This window comes from Scomber japonicus, chromosome 17 (assembly GCF_027409825.1).
Source record: "Scomber japonicus isolate fScoJap1 chromosome 17, fScoJap1.pri, whole genome shotgun sequence".
Classification (NCBI taxonomy): domain Eukaryota; kingdom Metazoa; phylum Chordata; class Actinopteri; order Scombriformes; family Scombridae; genus Scomber; species Scomber japonicus.
This window is the reverse complement of record NC_070594.1, coordinates 3,222,148-3,240,065: the sequence shown is the minus strand read 5'-3', so window position 1 is coordinate 3,240,065 and position 17,918 is coordinate 3,222,148. Positions and strand designations below refer to the sequence as shown.

Here is a 17,918-nt window from a genome sequence, read left to right as displayed (position 1 = left end):
CTGTGTCTGGTTCTGGTTCTGGTTCTGGTTCCTATGCTGGTTCTTTTATCTTTCATGTTGCACCAATCGACCAGTTACATCAGGGAGGAAGGAAGGAAGGAAAAGGGATTAGGAAGGAAATGAAGGAGGTATGGAAAGACAAAAGGAAGGAAGGAAGGAAGGAAGGAAAGGAAGGAGGGAAGGAAAGACAAAAGGAAGGAAGGAAGGAAAGGAAGGAGGGAAGGAAAGACAAAAGGAAGGAAGGAAGGAAGGAAAAGGGATTAGGAAGGAAAAGAAGGAGGGAAGGAAAAGGGATTAGGAAGGAAAGGAAGGAGGGAAGGAAAGACAAAAGGAAGGAAGGAAAAGGGATTAGGAAGGAAAGACAAAAGGAAGGAAGGAAGGAAGGAAAAGGGATTAGGAAGGAAAGGAAGGAGGGAAGGAAAGACAAAAGGAAGGAAGGAAGGAAGGAAGGAAAGGAAGGAGGGAAGGAAAGACAAAAGGAAGGAAGGAAGGAAAGGAAGGAGGGAAGGAAAGACAAAAGGAAGGAAGGAAGGAAGGAAAAGGGATTAGGAAGGAAAAGAAGGAGGGAAGGAAAAGGGATTAGGAAGGAAAGGAAGGAGGAAGGAGTGCTGCTGGTGCTAGTTCTGGTCCTGGCTCTTATCCTGATCCTGGTTCTGGTTCTGATCCTGGTTCTGATCCTGGTTCTGGTTCTGGTTCTTATCCTGGTTCTAGTTCTTATCCTGGTTCTGATCCTGGTCCTGATCCTGATCCTGGTTCTGGTTCTGTGTGTTTCAGCGGTGTGACTCTGGGCCGGTACCTCGGTCAGGGACAGAAGCTGCTGCTCGTCCTCATCAGACATTTCGGATGACTGCCGTGACGAGACCACGTGACCGAGCTGGCGGCCAATCAGGTGAGTTCTCCTTTAATCTTCCTTCCATCCTTCCTTCCTTCCTTTTGTCCGTCCTTCCCTCCTTCCTTTCCTTCCTTCCTTCCTTTTGTCCTTCCTTCCCTCCTTCCTTTCCTTCCTAATCAGTTTTCCTTCCTTCCTTCCTTCCTTTTGTCTTTCCTTCCCTCCTTCCTTTCCTTTCTAATCCCTTTTCCTTCCTTCCTTCCTCCCTGATGTAAGTGGTCGACTCCTTTCAGGGTGATCGGTGCAACAGGAAAGATAAAGGTGTACATTAAAGGATCTGATGGTCAACAGGTTTCTGGCTTGTGTCCAATTAAGCTAAATACCAGACTAGTGTTAGAAAGGACCCGACATATTTAAACGACAGTTGGTAATTGATGGGTGAAGGTCCCACTTCCTGTGTCCGATGAATGGGTGACCCTTGTTAGACTTTTTGGGGAATAAATATGATGTGATGGTCACCAGGTTGCTGGCTTGTGTCCCAACAAGGTAAAGACTCTGGGTGGTAGAAAGGTCAGGAGGAGGTGAAGTCATTTATGGCTTAACGCCCCAATTTACTGTCCTGGGGGTTCGTGACCTTTGGGTAATAAATATGGGACAATTATCTAACTAACTATGTCTGTGTTGTCTGTGTTTGACCAATCATAGCTCATTTCATGGCTCCTTTAGAACAGGAGCATCAAACAGTTCAGGGGTCACACACAGTTCAATTTGGTCTCGTGGGTCAGACCAGTAAAACCATTGCATAATTACCAGGGCTGTCAAGCGATTAATTTTTTTAATCGAGATTAATCGTAGAATTTCCATAGTTAATCACGATTAATGGCGTTTTGGTCCGGTCAGAGACAGGAAGTGCAGGTCAGAAATCCCTCAGGTGGAGCAGCTGCAGCGTAGAGTATCACGACCCCTCACACTGTCATTACAGATTCAGGTTAAATGATCATGTCTGTCTTTATTTTTCTTACTTTTAGGAACATTTTAGAGCTGGAATCACAATACCACCATACCATGAAACCGTGATATTTTTGCTTATGGTTATCATACCGCCAGAAACTCATACCAGCCCATGCCTATGTATAATATAACTTTACTATAATAAACCATTTACTCACAGAACAGATGAACAGCCTGAGATATCTTCAGAAAAATGAGAAATAAGTTTCAGCAATATTATGTCTCATTTTGAGCCTGAAGTTTAGTTTCATTGATGCTCAAAGTTAATTCGTCCTAAACTTAATAAATCTTTAGCAGCCAGGAGTCAGTTTGATGGTTAACCTGGTAAAAGATACTGATAAAAATGTGTCCAAACCAGGTGGGGAGCTCCGGTCCTCTGAAATGAAGCCAACCAGGAAGTAACTTAGAGCTGCATTCTATCAAAAGGCCACCAGGGGGCGACCGTCTCTATACAAGTCAATGGAGAATTCACCAACTTCTCACTTGATTTCTAACCTCAGTAAACGTTTTCAAAATGTGTTTATGGTCTCAATCGCTAGTTTAAAGCCTTCTTCAATGCAGTATGATGTTCATTTGGGACATTTTGGCCTCCCTGATTTTATATGTGACGATAAAGCAGGGTATGCATTAGGGCGTGGCTACGTCCTGATTGACAGGTTGACTGACCAATGTCCTCCTTTCCTCCCTCCCTTCCTTCCTTCCTCCTTTCTTCCTTCCTTCCTCTCTCCTACCTTTCTTCTTTCCTCCATCCTTCCTTCCTTCCTCCCTCCTTTTCTTCCTTCTTTCCTTTCCTCCCTCCTTTTCTTCCTTCTTTCCTTTCCTCCCTTACTTCCTCCCTCCTTTTCTTTCCTTTCCTACCTTCCTTCTTTCTTCCATCCTTCCTTCTTTCCTTTCTTTCTTCCTTCCTTCTTTCCTTTCCTCCCTTCCTTCCTCCTTTCCTTTCCTCCCTTACTTCTTCCCTCCTTTCCTTCCTTCTTTCCTTCATCCTTCCTTCTTTCCTTTCCTCCCTCCTTTCCTTCCTTTCTTCCTTCTTTCCTTTCCTCCCTCCTTTTCTTCCTTCTTTCCTTTCCTCCTTCCTTTTCTTCCTTCTTTCCTTCCCTCCTACCTTCCTCCCTTCCTTCCGTCTTTCCTCCCTCCTTCCCTCCTTCTTTCCTCCCTTCCTTCCTTTCTCCCTCCTTCCTTCTTTCTTGCCTCATGCCCATATAAGTAGAATCCGTGTTTTTATTTTTCCCAGCATGCACCTGAAATGTTCAAGATGGCGCTGCCTAGATTAGAAACTATTGGCTTCCGAGCAGCAGTCCACAAACCAATGGGTGACGTCACGGATGTTACGTCTGTTTCTTTTATACAGTCTGTGGTCCAAAACCACCAAGACAAATTTATCCTTTAAATCTGAATCATGTCCAAGTCAGTTATCTCAGTTTGGACGTCACAGGAGGATCAGAAGCCTTCACTGTGAACGGGGAGATAAAATAAGTCAGAATAGTTATAACTGTGTGTTTTATGGATGAATTTAAATTACTTTTCTTCCATTTTCATACTTTGCAGAGTAATCAAGTTTCTAGTTTCCAGTTTCCTGGACACAGCGATGATTGAATGAAACAGCTTCACGTTGTTCCTTATCATATTTATAATAACAGTAACAGGCTCAGTGCTCCTTCTTTATTTACTGGGAGACCTCAGCATGAATCACTGGTTGTTCTGGTGCTAAAAAAACAATATTAATAAGTCTGCAGCTGACATCAATGATCCCTGAGTTCCTGTCCTCACTGTGAAATCAATGAACCACTGTTTCAGAAGAGTCCCACAGTCATGATTAACTATTATAAACATCACTTCCACCTCACAGGCCAACAGTCTCATTTTCACCAGTGTTAACTTCACTTGACATTTCCAAACTTCTTCGGAGGCATCTGTCACATTTACTCCCGTCTGGCTTCAGAAGGCTCCAACATATTTCCACAGTGTCTGTCTATCTTCACTCTTTAGCTCATAAATAACTTCCTGGCCGTGCAGCAAAAATGTGAAGCTGTGATTCTAACAGGAAGGTTTTTAATCTTGTAAACGTCACTATTCCTTTTCTCTCTCTCCGTGTCTGCAGGCTAATCCCTTTTCCTTCCTTCCTTCCTTCCTTCCTTCCTAAACGTCACTTTTCCTTTTCTCTCTCCCTCCGTGTCTGCAGGCTCTGCTGGAGGCTCGGTCGGTGAGGGTCTTGGTGGTTTCCTTCGGCGGCGTGGCAGGGGCTCGGCTGTGGCTGGAGCAGACCGGCTGTTCCTTCGACATGCTGCTGGATCCTCACAGAAAGGTCAGGATGGAGGGTTAAACATATTGTTTTTGTCTTGTATGCAAGAGGAACATTATCAATATCTCCTCCACAGTCGCCATGTTTGTTTTTGAGTTTGTTGTTGTCATAAACGTTTGACTCTGCCCTGCCCCCTGGTGGATGTACTGACTCGGTGCTGCCCCCTGGTGGATGTACTGACTCGGTGCTGCCCCCTGGTGGATGTATTGACTCTGTGCTGCCCCCTGATGGATGTATTGACTCTGCGCTGCCCCCTGGTGGATGTATTGACTCTGTGCTGCCCCCTGGTGGATGTATTGACTCTGTGCTGCCCCCTGGTGGATGTATTGACTCTGTGTTGCCCCCTGGTGGATGTATTGACTCTGTGCTGCCCCCTGGTGGATGTATTGACTCTGTGCTGCCCCCTGGTGGATGTATTGACTCTGTGCTGCCCCCTGGTGGATGTATTGACTCTGTGCTGCCCCCTGGTGGATGTACTGACTCTGTGCTGCCCCCTGGTGGATGTATTGACTCTGTGCTGCCCCCTGGTGGATGTATTGACTCTGTGCTGCCCCCTGGTGGCTGTATTGACTCTGCGCTGCCCCCTGGTGGATGTATTGGTTAACATCCATGCCAACATAAAGGATGCATGGAAGTATGTGAGCAGTGACGGTAACATCGTTTGAAAAGGACGGAAACGATCCTTAAGTCTCCTTTTCTTTTGGAGACTAGTCTGCTCGTATCTGTGACAGAAGCTTAATAATGTTTATTGAATGGAAAAAATAGAAACACACAAAGTGACAAGCAGCTGTTCCATCATAGTTACTGAACAGCTGATGTGATAATATGGTGACGATGATGATGGAGCTTTACTTTGAAACTCCTGCCGTCACCCAGGTGAACAGGTATAATAAGATTAAACCCAAACAACAGAAACACAAGCTCATACATCCACACATGATCCGTGCTCCTCTGGTTTTCAGTGCAAAGCTGCGTGAATAGTGAACTGTGTGTCGTCATGTTTCGAGGACGCCTGCTGTACCTTCTGTCATTGGTAGTCTGGATCCTCCTGAACCTGCAAACCACTGCTGCAGCTTCTGCTCAGCAACCTCGAAGTCCCAAAATCTGGTTTCTGATGCCAAACTAGTTGATATGGTGTTAGGTAGGAAGGAAGGAAGGAAGGTAGGAAGGAAGGAAGGAAGGAAGGAAGGAAGGAAGGAAGGAAGGATGTAAGATCATGCCACACTAGTTGATATGGTGTTAGGTAGGAAGGTAGGAAGGAAGGAAGGAAGGAAGGAAGGAAGGAAGGATGTAAGATCATGCCAAACTAGTTGATATGGTGTTAGGTAGGAAGGTAGGAAGGAAGGAAGGTAGGAAGGAAGGAAGGAAGGAAGGATGTAAGATCATGCCAAACTAGTTGATATGGTGTTAGGTAGGAAGGAAGGAAGGAAGGAAGGAAGGAAGGAAGGAAGGAAGATCATGCCACACTAGTTGATATGGTGTTAGGTAGGAAGGAAGGAAGGAAGGAAGGAAGGAAGGAAGATCATGCCACACTAGTTGATATGGTGTTAGGTAGGAAGGAAGGAAGGAAGGAAGGAAGGAAGGAAGGAAGATCATGCCACACTAGTTGATATGGTGTTAGGTAGGAAGGAAGGAAGGAAGGAAGGAAGGAAGGAAGGAAGATCATGCCACACTAGTTGATATGGTGTTAGGTAGGAAGGAAGGAAGGAAGGAAGGAAGGAAGGAAGGAAGGAAGGAAGGAAGATCATGCCACACTAGTTGATATGGTGTTAGGTAGGAAGGAAGGAAGGAAGGAAGGAAGGAAGGAAGATCATGCCACACTAGTTGATATGGTGTTAGGTAGGAAGGAAGGAAGGAAGGAAGGAAGGAAGGAAGGAAGGAAGGAAGGAAGATCATGCCACACTAGTTGATATGGTGTTAGGTAGGAAGGAAGGAAGGAAGGAAGGAAGGAAGGAAGATCATGCCACACTAGTTGATATGGTGTTAGGTAGGAAGGAAGGAAGGAAGGAAGGAAGGAAGGAAGATCATGCCACACTAGTTGATATGGTGTTAGGTAGGAAGGAAGGAAGGAAGGAAGGAAGGAAGGAAGGAAGGAAGGAAGGATATAAGATCATGCCACACTAGTTGATATGGTGTTAGGTAGGAAGGAAGGAAGGAAGGGAGGAAGGAAGGTGTTTTATTGACTATTTACTGTTTTTAAGCAAGTTGAATTATTTGGTACAAAGTTTTTATGGTTACACCACTTAGACATTTTCACCATAATCCTCTAATATATTCTCTCTAAATGGATTAAAAGCAGAAATTTGATGCTGGGTCCACAAAATAAAAGAATGTGTGAAGTTAAACTGAAACACATGGAGACAATAAAAACCTCACTGACCTTTTATTCAGTGTTCACTCAGAAACAGTCATCATGTTGAATTATTGAATCTTCCTTCCTTCCTTCCTTCATTCCATCCTCCCTTCCTCCCTTCCTTCCTTCGTTCTTTCCTTCCTTTCTTCCTTCCTCCCTCCCTCCTCCCTCCCTCCCTTCCTTCCTTCCTTCCTTCCTCCCTTCATCCCTTCCTTCCTTCCTTCCTTCCTTCTTCTCTCCCTTCCTTCCTCCCTTCCTTCCTTCTTCTCTCCCTTCCTTCCTTCCTTCCTTCCTCCCTCCCCCCCTCCTTCCTTCCTTCCTCTCTCCCTTTCTTCCTTCCTTCCTTCCTCTCTCCCTTTCTTCCTTCCTTCCTTCCTCCCTTCCTCCCTTTCTTCTTTCCTTTCTTCCTTCATTCATTCATTCATTCATTCCATCCTCCCTGCCTCCCTTCCTTCCTTCGTTCTTTCCTTCCTTTCTTCCTTCCTCCCTCCCTCCCTCCCTTCCTTCCTTCCTTCCTTCCTTCCTTCCTTCCTCCCTCCCTTCCTCCCTTCTTGCCTTCCTTCCTTCCTTCATTCCTCCCTTCCTTCCTTCAGTGTTCACTCAGAAACAGTCATCATGTTGAATTATTGAACATGTGAGTGATATTACATCAGAGCTGCACTCAGGTTTTTTTTATATATACTGTATGTTCATGGCTGGTGGGCTCCTTCCTTCCTTCCTCCCTCCCTCCCTTCATTCCATCCTCCCTTTTATATACTGTATGTTCATCGCTGGTGGGCGGAACATAATTATTAAAGAGGAAACTGATTTATGGAAAGCAGAAACGTCCGTGAAGCAGAGGATTTAACAGCTGTTTGAAGACGAGTCATAAAAGTAAGCTGAGCCTCTAAAAATCCTCCGAAAGCTTCTCTTCTGTAAAGTCGAGCAGCAGATGTGAGAGATGGAAACAACAGCAGCAGAGTTTCCACATGCAGTTTATTAATCAGGTCATCCAGCAAATAGTTTTCATGTTGCTGAGTCCAGACAGGATGTTTGTTTTTCCTCAAACTCTCACTTCGAATAAAGTAAAAACCTGCCAGGAAATGAATCTTCAGCAGAGTGTGTTGTCTCCTCCGCAGGTCTACAGGAGCTTCGGTCTCGGCTCGTCTTACTCGAAGGTGATGAAGTTCAACATCCTGCTGAAGTACTCAGAGTACGGAGCTGTGGACAGAGACTTCCCCGACGTTCCCTCTCACCTGCTGGAAGACATCTACCAGGTACACACACCCAAAACCAGACAGGGACCCAAAACCACAGACTGTATAAAAGAAACAGACGTAACATCCGTGACGTCACCCATTGGTTTGTGGACTGCTGCTCGGAAGCCAATAGTTTCTAATCTAGGCAGCGCCATCTTGAAAATTTCAGGTGCATGCTGGGAAAAATAAAAACACGGATTCTACTTATATGGGCATGAGGCGGGGCCATGGGCGGAGCGGGGAGGTTACTATGGTTACGAGGGCTGGATCTCGAGGACATTGGTCAATCAACCTGTCAATCAGGACGTAGCCACGCCCTAATGCATACCCTGCTTTATCGTCACATATAAAATCAGGGAGGCCAAAATGTCCCAAATGAACATCATACTGCATTGAAGAAGGCTTTAAACTAGCGATTGAGACCATAAACACATTTTGAAAACGTTTACTGAGGTTAGAAATCAAGTGAGAAGTTGGTGAATTCTCCATTGACTTGTATAGAGACGGTCGCCCCCTGGTGGCCTTTTGATAGAATGCAGCTCTACATGTAGCACAGAGTGATTAAATGCTGCAGAAAACTCAGAAGCAGCTGAAGGGTTAATTGTGCGCACACAGCGGTTTGTGGCGCACAGTTTCACATGGGAGAGAGGCAGTGTAATATTAAATAAAACAGCAAAGTGATCGGACATACGTGTGTCACAAATCTCACTGACATTTAACTGCAGACCAAAGGATAATATAAGGTCCAGTGTGTGTCCCTTCTCATGTGTTGGATCAGACACGGACTGAGTAAGATTAAAAGAGTCAATGAGATTCAGAAAGTCTTTCACCAAAGGACGGGATTCACAGCAGACGTGGATATTAAAATCCCCAACAATTAAAAACCGATCATAGTTCACTGATACTCCTGCCACAAAGTCTGTGAAGTCCTTAATAAAATCCTTATTGAACTGAGGCGGACGATAGACTACAGCGCACAGGACAGGTGTAGTAAAGTCTACAATGAATGTCTGCAGCTCAAAGCTGGAGAAGGAGATCGACGGTGACAATCGACATTGAAAACTGGATTTAAATACAGATGCAACCCCTCCACCTCGGCCAGTGGTACGGGGAGAGTTAAAGAAGAGACAGTTAGGGGGTAGCAACTCGGAGAACTGGATAGACTCACCGACTTGACTCCACGTCTCTGTCAGAAACATCAAATCCAGTTCACGTGAAGTGAAGAAGTTATTCAAGATAAAAGTCTTGTTTGCTAGCGATCTAGCATTCAAGAGAGCCAGGCTGAGAGTAATCTCCTTGCGGGCCTGGGTGGAAACGCGGCACAGAGGCCGAAGATTCCTAAGATCCACACCGCCGTTGCGGACCCGACATCTGGGAGGGCGGACCTCCGCCGGCAGGTGAAGGCCTCCAGCGGCTTGGCGGGAAGGGACGACAGGCTGGATCCAACGAAGACACAGCGGCCGCACCTGGGATCCTCTGACAGGAAGGCGAGGATCGGTCCAACAGGTGGATCGTCTGAGGATCTTGAGTTTCACCAAGACACCTGCCCTCTTTCTGCGTCTTCTGGATCGCTTCCTCCGAGGGATGACAGCCGGTGAATGCAGCAGGTAAGCTGGCACAGACGCCAGTGGAGGAAGACCCGAGGTTTGATCACCAAAATCAAAGTTTGGCAGTGTTTTTTGGGATGTTCTAATGTCAAGAAGTGTTTGGCGATCATATACCAGCAGGGCAAAGGAATCTTGGCAGAAAACACAGAGTAATACAGCAACAAACATCAAACATAGCAGAGTCGGCAGACGGCAGGCCGCACACGCTGGCGCCATCTTGGATCAAAGAAAGAGGGGAGTTATTTAAATATTGTTATTTAAATATTAAATAACATGAAATGAAGCAGCTGTGATGTGTTTCCTTCCTCCCTGGTTTCCTTCCTTCCTTCCTTTCTTCCTCCCTAGTTTCTTTCCTTCCTCCCTGGTTTCTTTCCTTCCTTCTTTCCTTCCTGAACTCTTCACACTGCTTATTAAATATTAAATAACATGAAATAAAGCAGCTGTGATGTGTTTTGCTGTTTCCAGATGGGAGGAGACTTCCTGCTGGACGACGCAGGGAGAGTCGTCTTCTCTCACCCGTGTAGGAACCCTCTGGACCGGCCGGCGGTGGCGGACATCCTGCAGGCGTAGTCAGGGGTCAGAGGTCAGATCGGCCTCTTTCTAACAGCGCTGACACCACAGAGGCAGAGCGGCTCTTCGACGCACGTTAATGACGTCACGTCTCACACTCATGACATCATGAAGAGGCGCGACCGATGCACAGCTGTGTGGAGGAGACGGCCGCTCGTCTTCGTCGTGTCTGCGATGTGACGGCAGCATTTTATTAAACAGGGAGTAAGGAAGGAAGGAAGAGAGAAGGAAGGAGGGAAGGACAGAAGATGAAAGGAAGGAAAGGAGGGACGAAAGAAGGAAGGAAGGAAACCAGGGAGGAAGGAAGGAAAGAAGGAGGGAGGGAGGAATGAAGGAAGAAAGAGAGAAGGAGGGAGGGAGGGAGGAAGGACAGAAGATGGAAGGAAGGAAAGGAGGGATGAAAGAAGGAAGGAAGGAAACCAAGGAGGAAGGAAGGAAAGAAAGGAGGGAGGAAGGAAAGAAGGAAGAAAGAGAGAAGGAGGGAGGGAGGAAGGACAGAAGATGGAAGGAAGGAAAGGAGGGACGAAAGAAGGAAGAAAGGAAACCAGGGAGGACGGAAGGAAGGAAAGGAGGGGTCAGGGGTCAGATCGGCCTCTATCTAACAGCGCTGACACCACAGAGACAGAGCGGCTCTTCGACGCACGTTAATGACATCACGTCTCACACTCATGACATCATGAAGAGGCGCGACCGATGCACAGCTGTGTGGAGGAGACGGCCGCTCGTCTTCGTCGTGTCTGCGATGTGACGGCAGCATTTTATTATTATTATTAGTACGACTGGAAAACTGTGTAGTTAAACTTTTTATTAATTTGAATGTCCTTTATATGAAGTTGTAACCAGATCTTGAACGTTTAACATTTATGAAGGTTTATTTTAACGGTTCAGGAAGCAGCTGTTTGTGGTGCTGCCCCCTAGTGGCGGCAGGAAGTAACACTGCCGACTTCATGGAGATAAATCAGGGTAGAAATCTTTGCTGCTGCTTCCTCTATTTGTTGTTTAACCCTCCTGTTGTCCTCGTGTCAAGGAAGGAAGGAATGGAAAGAAGGAAGGGCGGGTTGAGCATAGCTCAGCGGGTAGAGCACCCGCCCCATGTGTTGAGGCTATAGTCCTCGTTGCAGGCGACCCCGGTTCGAATCCCGCACCGAGCGGTCTTATCCTGCGTTCCCCCTCTCTCTGCCTGTTTCCTGTCTCTCTACACTGTCCTGAACATTAAAGGCAAAAAAGCCCGAAAAAATATACTTAAAAAAAAAAGAAGGAGGGACGGAAAGACGAGAGAAAGAAGGAAGGACAGAAGATGGAAGGAAGGAAGGAAAGAAGGAACAGTCAAAACAGACGGGTTCACTTTGACCCGGAGGACGACAGGAAGGTTTAAGCAGTTTAATTTGTAGCAAAAACTTTATTTAATGTTTTACAGGAAGTAACATTTATTGCTTTGAGGTACGTTCAAATGAAATAAGAAGAATTTATATCGATTAAAGCCTTTTGGATCAAATAATAAAAACTGTGATGAACATGTGATCAGATTGTTCCTGATTTAAATCATAATTAAGCTTTTTTTAATGGTTCTTGTGAGTTTGTGTGTATTTAGAAAACATCTAAATAAATCTCTGTAAGAATTTGGGATTCTTTTACATATTTCTCAAAGTTATCATTTTATTATCAGCACCAGAATAAAAAGAACATCGTTATAAATCATTGTTTTACTCTCTGAACTATGCTTTTAATCTTTAATAAAACATTTACATTCACTCTTTCCATCGACTCATTTAAAGGGAAGTTAAACTCAAACTGCTGATCACAAGTTAAAGGGAAATGTTTCTTAATTCCTCTTAAACCCAAATACACTGAATCTGCATGACTCCACACTTTCATTTCCCTTTTTCCCCCTTTTCTTTTTTTCCCTTTTCTTTTCTCCCTTTTCTTTTTTTTTCCTTTTGGAGACTTGAACACATATTTGACTGTCTTACATTCATCTCACTGCAGCTGCATGATTAATCTTCATAATCAAGATAAATAGCAGAATAATAATTTGTGCGCATTTAAAAATATATATATTTAAAATCATAAAAACCTAAAATTTCTATTTAAATGTTGTTTTTTTATCATGCTGTAAACAATTCTGTTCAAACTGGAAATGAAATCCTAACAGATATTTGTATTAAAGTACGTAGAAATGAACTTAAACCCTAAAAATCTGAACCTTTTTAACCTTTCACCTTCCTGGAGTGATGTAAGAGTCAGCACCTTTGACTGTATATAAAGATGGACGCTTCGCCTTATCGCCCCTTGGTGGCCGGCTGCAGTCTTGCATCCTCCATGTTAGCGAATTGGACTTGAGCCAAACAAGTAAATCTCAAATAAAGATGATTTCTGTCCTTTGTTTTAGTTATTTGATGATATTAAAAAAGTTGGCGTGACATCATGATTGACAGCCGCTCTAAATCCTCCGTTAGCCGAACTCCACTGAGCCGACTCTGGCTCCAAATGACTTCAAACAAGCAAGATGGCCTCTTCCAGGAAGGAGATATTTGGCTTCATACAACCAAGTTCACCTTATCGCCCCCTGGTGGCCGGCTGCAGTCCTGCATCCTCCATGTTAGCGAATTGGACTTGAGCCAAACTAAAAAAGTAAATCTCAAATAAAGATGATTTCTGTCATTTTAGGTCGCTCATGAAAAGTTTGTTTTAGTTATTTGATGATATAAAAAAATTGGTGTGACATCATGATCGACAGCTGCTCTAAATCCTCCATTAGCAGAACTCCACTGAGCTGACGCTGGCTCCAAATGACTTCACACAAAGCAACATGGCCTCTTACAGGAAGGAGATATTTTGGTGGCAGGAAGCTGAGACACATCGTCCATCTTTACAGCACCTTTGACTGTACATAAAGATGGTCGCTTCGTCTTATCGCCCCCTGGTGGCCGGCTGCAGTCCTGCCTCCTCCATGTTAGCGAATTGGGCTTGAGCCAAACTAAAAAAAATCAAAGTAAATCTCAAACAAAGATGATTTCTGTCATTTTAGGTCGCTCATGAAAAGTTTGTTTTGGTTATTTGACGATATTAAAACAGTTGGCGTGACATCATGATTGACAGCCACTCTAAATCCTCCGTTAGCCGAACTCCACTGAGCCGACTCTGGCTCCAAATGACTTCACACAAAGCAAGATGGCCTCTTACAGGAAGGAGATATTTTGGCTTCATTTTTGGCGGCAGGAAGTTGACACACATCGTCCATCTTTACATACAGTCAGTACATGATGACATCACTGTTTTATATTTGTCTTTAAAGCCAAATAAGATATTCTATCCTACCGATCAACATCTGGAGGTCAAAGGTTAAGGTCTTAAAACAGTGTTAAGAGTTTGTCTGCAGTGATGTAAGTGACTGTATATAAAGATGGATGCTTCGCCTTATCGCCCCCTGGATGCCGGCTGCAGTCTTGCACCCTCCATGTTAGCAAATTGGACTTCAGCCAAACAAGTAAATCTCAATTAAAGATGATTTCTGTCCTTTGTTTTGGTTATTTGACGATATAAAAAAGTTGGCGTGACATCATGATTGACAGCCGCTCTAAATCCTCCGTTAGCCGAACTCCACTGAGCCGACGCTGGCTCCAAATGACTTCACACAAGCAAGATGGCCTCTTACAGGAAGGAGATATTTTGGCGGCAGGAAGTTGAGAACCATCGTCCATCTTTACATACAGTCAGTACATGATGACATCACTGCCAGGTTAAAGGAGAATTGATTAATTATTCTTTACTTATTTGTCTTTAAAGCCAAATAAGATATTCTATGCTACTGATCAACATCTGGAGGTCAAAGGTTAAGGTCTTAGAACAGTGTTTCTTAAAGTGCCACCCTGTCGTCAAACTCGCACAGATAGTTCATGGTCCGGTCGCAGTAATGGTCCCACCAGTCGCCGTCGTCCGAAGACATCGCCACACAGTTCTCTCGCCTCCCTCCGTCCGGCTGGCTGGACAGGAAGTGCTTGCGCCACTGGAAGTAGGAGACGCGCGTCCCGTCCTCGAACAGGTACATGCCTTCGGATCGCAGGTCGTTGACGCCCAGCCAGACGGGCCAGTTCCCCGGGTGGAAGAAGGCTTTCACGTAGTCCGCCAGCGCCTCCTGCTCTTTGCGGTCGCGGGGCATCGCCATGCGCCCGCCGCGCTCCATGCACTTCCTGGACGCGCCGGCGTAGTCCTCGTAGTTGTTGTAGACCAGATAACATTTATATCCCACCCTGCGCCCCTTCTGACAACCTGAGGAGTCAAGGAAATGAGAAGGATGCTTTATCAGAATTATGTAGAAGCTTCAGACACAGAGCAACATTAGCATTAACCCTCCTGTTGTCCTCAGGTCAAGGAAGGAAGGGAGAAGGAAAGAAGGGAGGAAGGAAGGGAGGGGGAAGGAAGGGAGGGAGAAGGAAGGAATGAAGGAAGGAAGAAGGGAGGGTGAAGGAAGGAAGGAAGGGAGGGAGAAGGAAGGAAGGAAGAAGGGAGGGAGGAGGAAGGAAGAAGGGAGGGAGGAGGAAGGGAGGTAGGAAGAAGGGAGGGAGGAGGAAGGGAGGAAAGAAGGGAGGAAGGAAGGAATGAAGGAAGGAAGGAAGGAAGGACTGACCCTCTGTAACGTCTGCGGTGTAAAAACAGAGATGTGAGTTTGATACCTTCCAGTCTTCCCATCTCTTTGCGGTTATCTTTGCTGTGCTGATAAACCTCTCGGATGTTGTCCTCCAGCTCGCCGACTTTAGCTGTTAGTGAAGAGGGACGATAGAAACCAGAATCCAGAAACCAGAAACCAGACCAGAGACCAGAGACAAGAGACCAGAAACCAGAGACAAGAGACAAGAGACCAGAAACCAGAGACAAGAGACAAGAGACAAGAGACAAGAACACATCAGAGACATGAGACACATCACACAGCTTCTGGTGGTTTATGACTTCTCTTTGAACTCCAAGCTGCTTTCTCAACTTGACTTTATTAATGATCACTATAATTGAATCAATGCTGGATTTAGTGGAAATTATGTTGTTAATAAATTATACTGACTAGTTTAGAAAGAGAGATCATATTACTCCCATCTTGGCTTCACTGCATCGGCTTCCCGTAAAATTCAGAATAGAATTCAAAATCCTTCTCCTCACCTTCAAAGCTCTCAATGGTCAGGCTCCATCATATCTGAAAGAGCTCATAGAACCTTATGAACCTACTAGAACACTGCGCTCCCAGCTCATAGACCCTTATGAATCTACTAGAACACTGTGCTCCCAGCTCATAGAACCTTATGAACCTACTAGAACACTGCGCTCCCAGCTCATAGAACCTCATGAACCTACTAGAACACTGCGCTCCCAGCTCATAGAACCTCATGAACCTACTAGAACACTGTGCTCCCAGCTCATAGAACCTTATGAACCTACTAGAACACTGTGCTCCCAGCTCATAGAACCTTATGAACCTACTAGAACACTGCGCTCCCAGCTCATAGAACCTTATGAACCTACTAGAACACTGCGCTCCCAGCTCATAGAACCTTATGAACCTACTAGAACACTGCGCTCCCAGCTCATAGAACCTTATGAACCTACTAGAACACTGCGCTCCCAGCTCATAGAACCTTATGAACCTACTAGAACACTGCACTCTCAGCTCATAGAACCTTATGAACCTACTAGAACACTGCGCTCTCAGCTCATAGAACCTTATGAACCTACTAGAACACTGCGCTCCCAGCTCATAGAACCTTAAGAACCTACTAGAACACTGCGCTCCCAGCTCATAGAACCTTATGAACCTACTAGAACACTGCGCTCCCAGCTCATAGAACCTTATGAACCTACTAGAACACTGTGCTCCCAGCTCATAGAACCTTATGAACCTACTAGAACACTATGCTTCCCGCTCATAGAACCTTATGAACCTACTAGAACACTGCGCTCCCAACATGCAGGTCTACTTGTGGTTCCTAGTATCTCTAAAAGTAGAACAGGAGGCAGAACCTTCAGTTCTCAGGTTCCTCTCCTGTGGAAGCATCTCCCAGATTGGTTCCGGGGGGCAGAACCCTCTCTACGTTTAAGAGTAGGCTTCAAACGTTCCTTTGTGATAAAGCTTCTAGTTGGGGCCGGTTCCAGCTCCTAGTTTATGCTGCTATAGGCTTAGACTGCCGGGGGACTCCCATGATGCACTGGGCTCCTCTCTCCTCCTCCCTCTCTCTCTCTCTATCCATCCATCTATCCTCTCTCCTCCTCCCTCTCTCTCTCTATCCATCCATCTATATCCATTAACATTCATGTACTATTAATGCATCAATAAGCTAAACTTCTTCCCCGGAGTTGTCTGTGCTTTCTGGTCTCACAGGTAATCTGGGCCTGGAGACGTCCGGATGACAGATTCCAGTCCTGGACCTTCAATGTGCTTCTCTCTCCTCTCCCACCCCCCACCATAACACCCCCCCCCCCCCCCCTCAGTGTTTATATGTGATGATGAGATATTGAGTCTTACAGTCGAGCCTGGACAGACGATCCACCAACTGGCTGACTTTAACATCCAGAGTGTAGTGACCCACATTCAGCTTATGGATGGCCTGGTCCATCCCTGCTAGTCTGGACACTGGGAGACAGGATATGACAGGATATGAGAGGATGAGAGAAGACAAACACCAGAGAGAGAACATCAAGGCAAGGCAGTTTTATTTATATAGCGCATTTCATACACAATGGCAATTCAATGTGCTTTACATAAAACAGAAAAACATGTAATTTGAGAAACTTAAAACATACAATTAACCCCCACCCCACCCGCCCCATAATAAAAACAAAGTACAGAAAAATAGAAAGACATAAATAAAATGATTGCAGCATAAAATAATAAATTATCTTTAAAATCATTAAAAGGACATAGAGTGCAAATGAAAGATTAAAATGTAAAGTGCTTTAAAAGAGCTCAATCATAAGCTCAGGAGAAAAGAAATGTTTTTAACCTGGATTTAAAAGTGTTCACAGTTGGGGCTGATTTCAGTTCTGCTGGTAGTTTGTTCCAGTTGTGTAAAAGCTGCTTCATCATGTTTAGTTTGAGCTCTGGGCTCAACTATCTGACCTGAGTCAGTAGATCTCAGAGCTCTACTGAGAGTCTGTATGACTGTTGGAGGTGGTGGTTAGTGAGATGATGATGGACGTGGTGGTTAGTGAGATGATGATGGAGGTGGTGGTTAGTGAGATGATGATGGAGGTGGTGGTTAGTGAGATGATGATGGAGGTGGTGGTGGTTAGTGAGATGATGACGGAGGTGGTTAGTGAGATGATGACGGAGGTGGTGGTTAGTGAGATGATGAAGGAGGCAGATTAGCTATGAAGGTTTATAAAGACTCACAGACGTAGTTGTACGAGTTCTCAAAGTCTGACACCGGGTTGGTTGGTTCTGGTTCCGGCTCTGGAAGTACGTCAGGAACATCTCCTCTCGCCTTCTTCACCTCCGACTGAAGGTCCTGAAACACACACACACACACACACACACACACACACACACACACACGCACACACACACACACACACACACACACACACACACACACATAAAACACACACACTGTTTAAACATTTATCAGATTATCAGATCAGACATTACCAATCTCCACACAGCAGCATCAAAGTTTCTCTATCAATAAATCTTTATTTATAAAGCAGCCGATGACGACAGCAGTCATCTCCAGGCTCTCCACACACAGGGTTAGGGTTAGACTGAACTCTTTCATTTCATATATTTATTAACGGAGCGATCGTTTCCAAGCCGACCACCAGCACACTGATTAGAGGCTTGAAGTTCCACACTGAGAACATAATGACAGGGTTGGAGCTTCCTGCAGCTGTCTGCGGTGCTGCAGCCTCAACATGACCACGATGACATCACCATGACATCATCAGGGTTGTTTAATCAGGCTTGACTGAGAACAACTCCTCGTGGCGGGTAGACTAAACCTCTGGTTAATCTAAACCATCTTCACTC

The 17,918-nt window shown here is 45.2% G+C and overlaps 2 protein-coding genes across 2 annotated transcripts in view; one reads left to right on the top strand and one right to left on the bottom strand.

Moving 5' to 3' along the window:
* The window catches only part of selenol (selenoprotein L), a 13,847-nt gene extending 3,747 nt beyond the window's left edge, over positions 1–10,100 (top strand). The window contains exons 6-9 of the mRNA XM_053337117.1: positions 775–889; positions 4,023–4,145; positions 7,614–7,751; positions 9,806–10,100. Coding sequence (XP_053193092.1) covers positions 775–889; positions 4,023–4,145; positions 7,614–7,751; positions 9,806–9,910 — 481 coding nt within the window. The 3' untranslated portion in view covers positions 9,911–10,100. The remainder of the gene's footprint in view (positions 1–774; positions 890–4,022; positions 4,146–7,613; positions 7,752–9,805) is intronic.
* Positions 1–17,918, bottom strand: part of LOC128377470 (NLR family CARD domain-containing protein 3-like) — a gene marked incomplete at its 5' end in the record, with an annotated part of 227,995 nt that overhangs the window by 109,871 nt on the left and 100,206 nt on the right. The gene's annotated exons all lie outside the window — the stretch shown is intronic.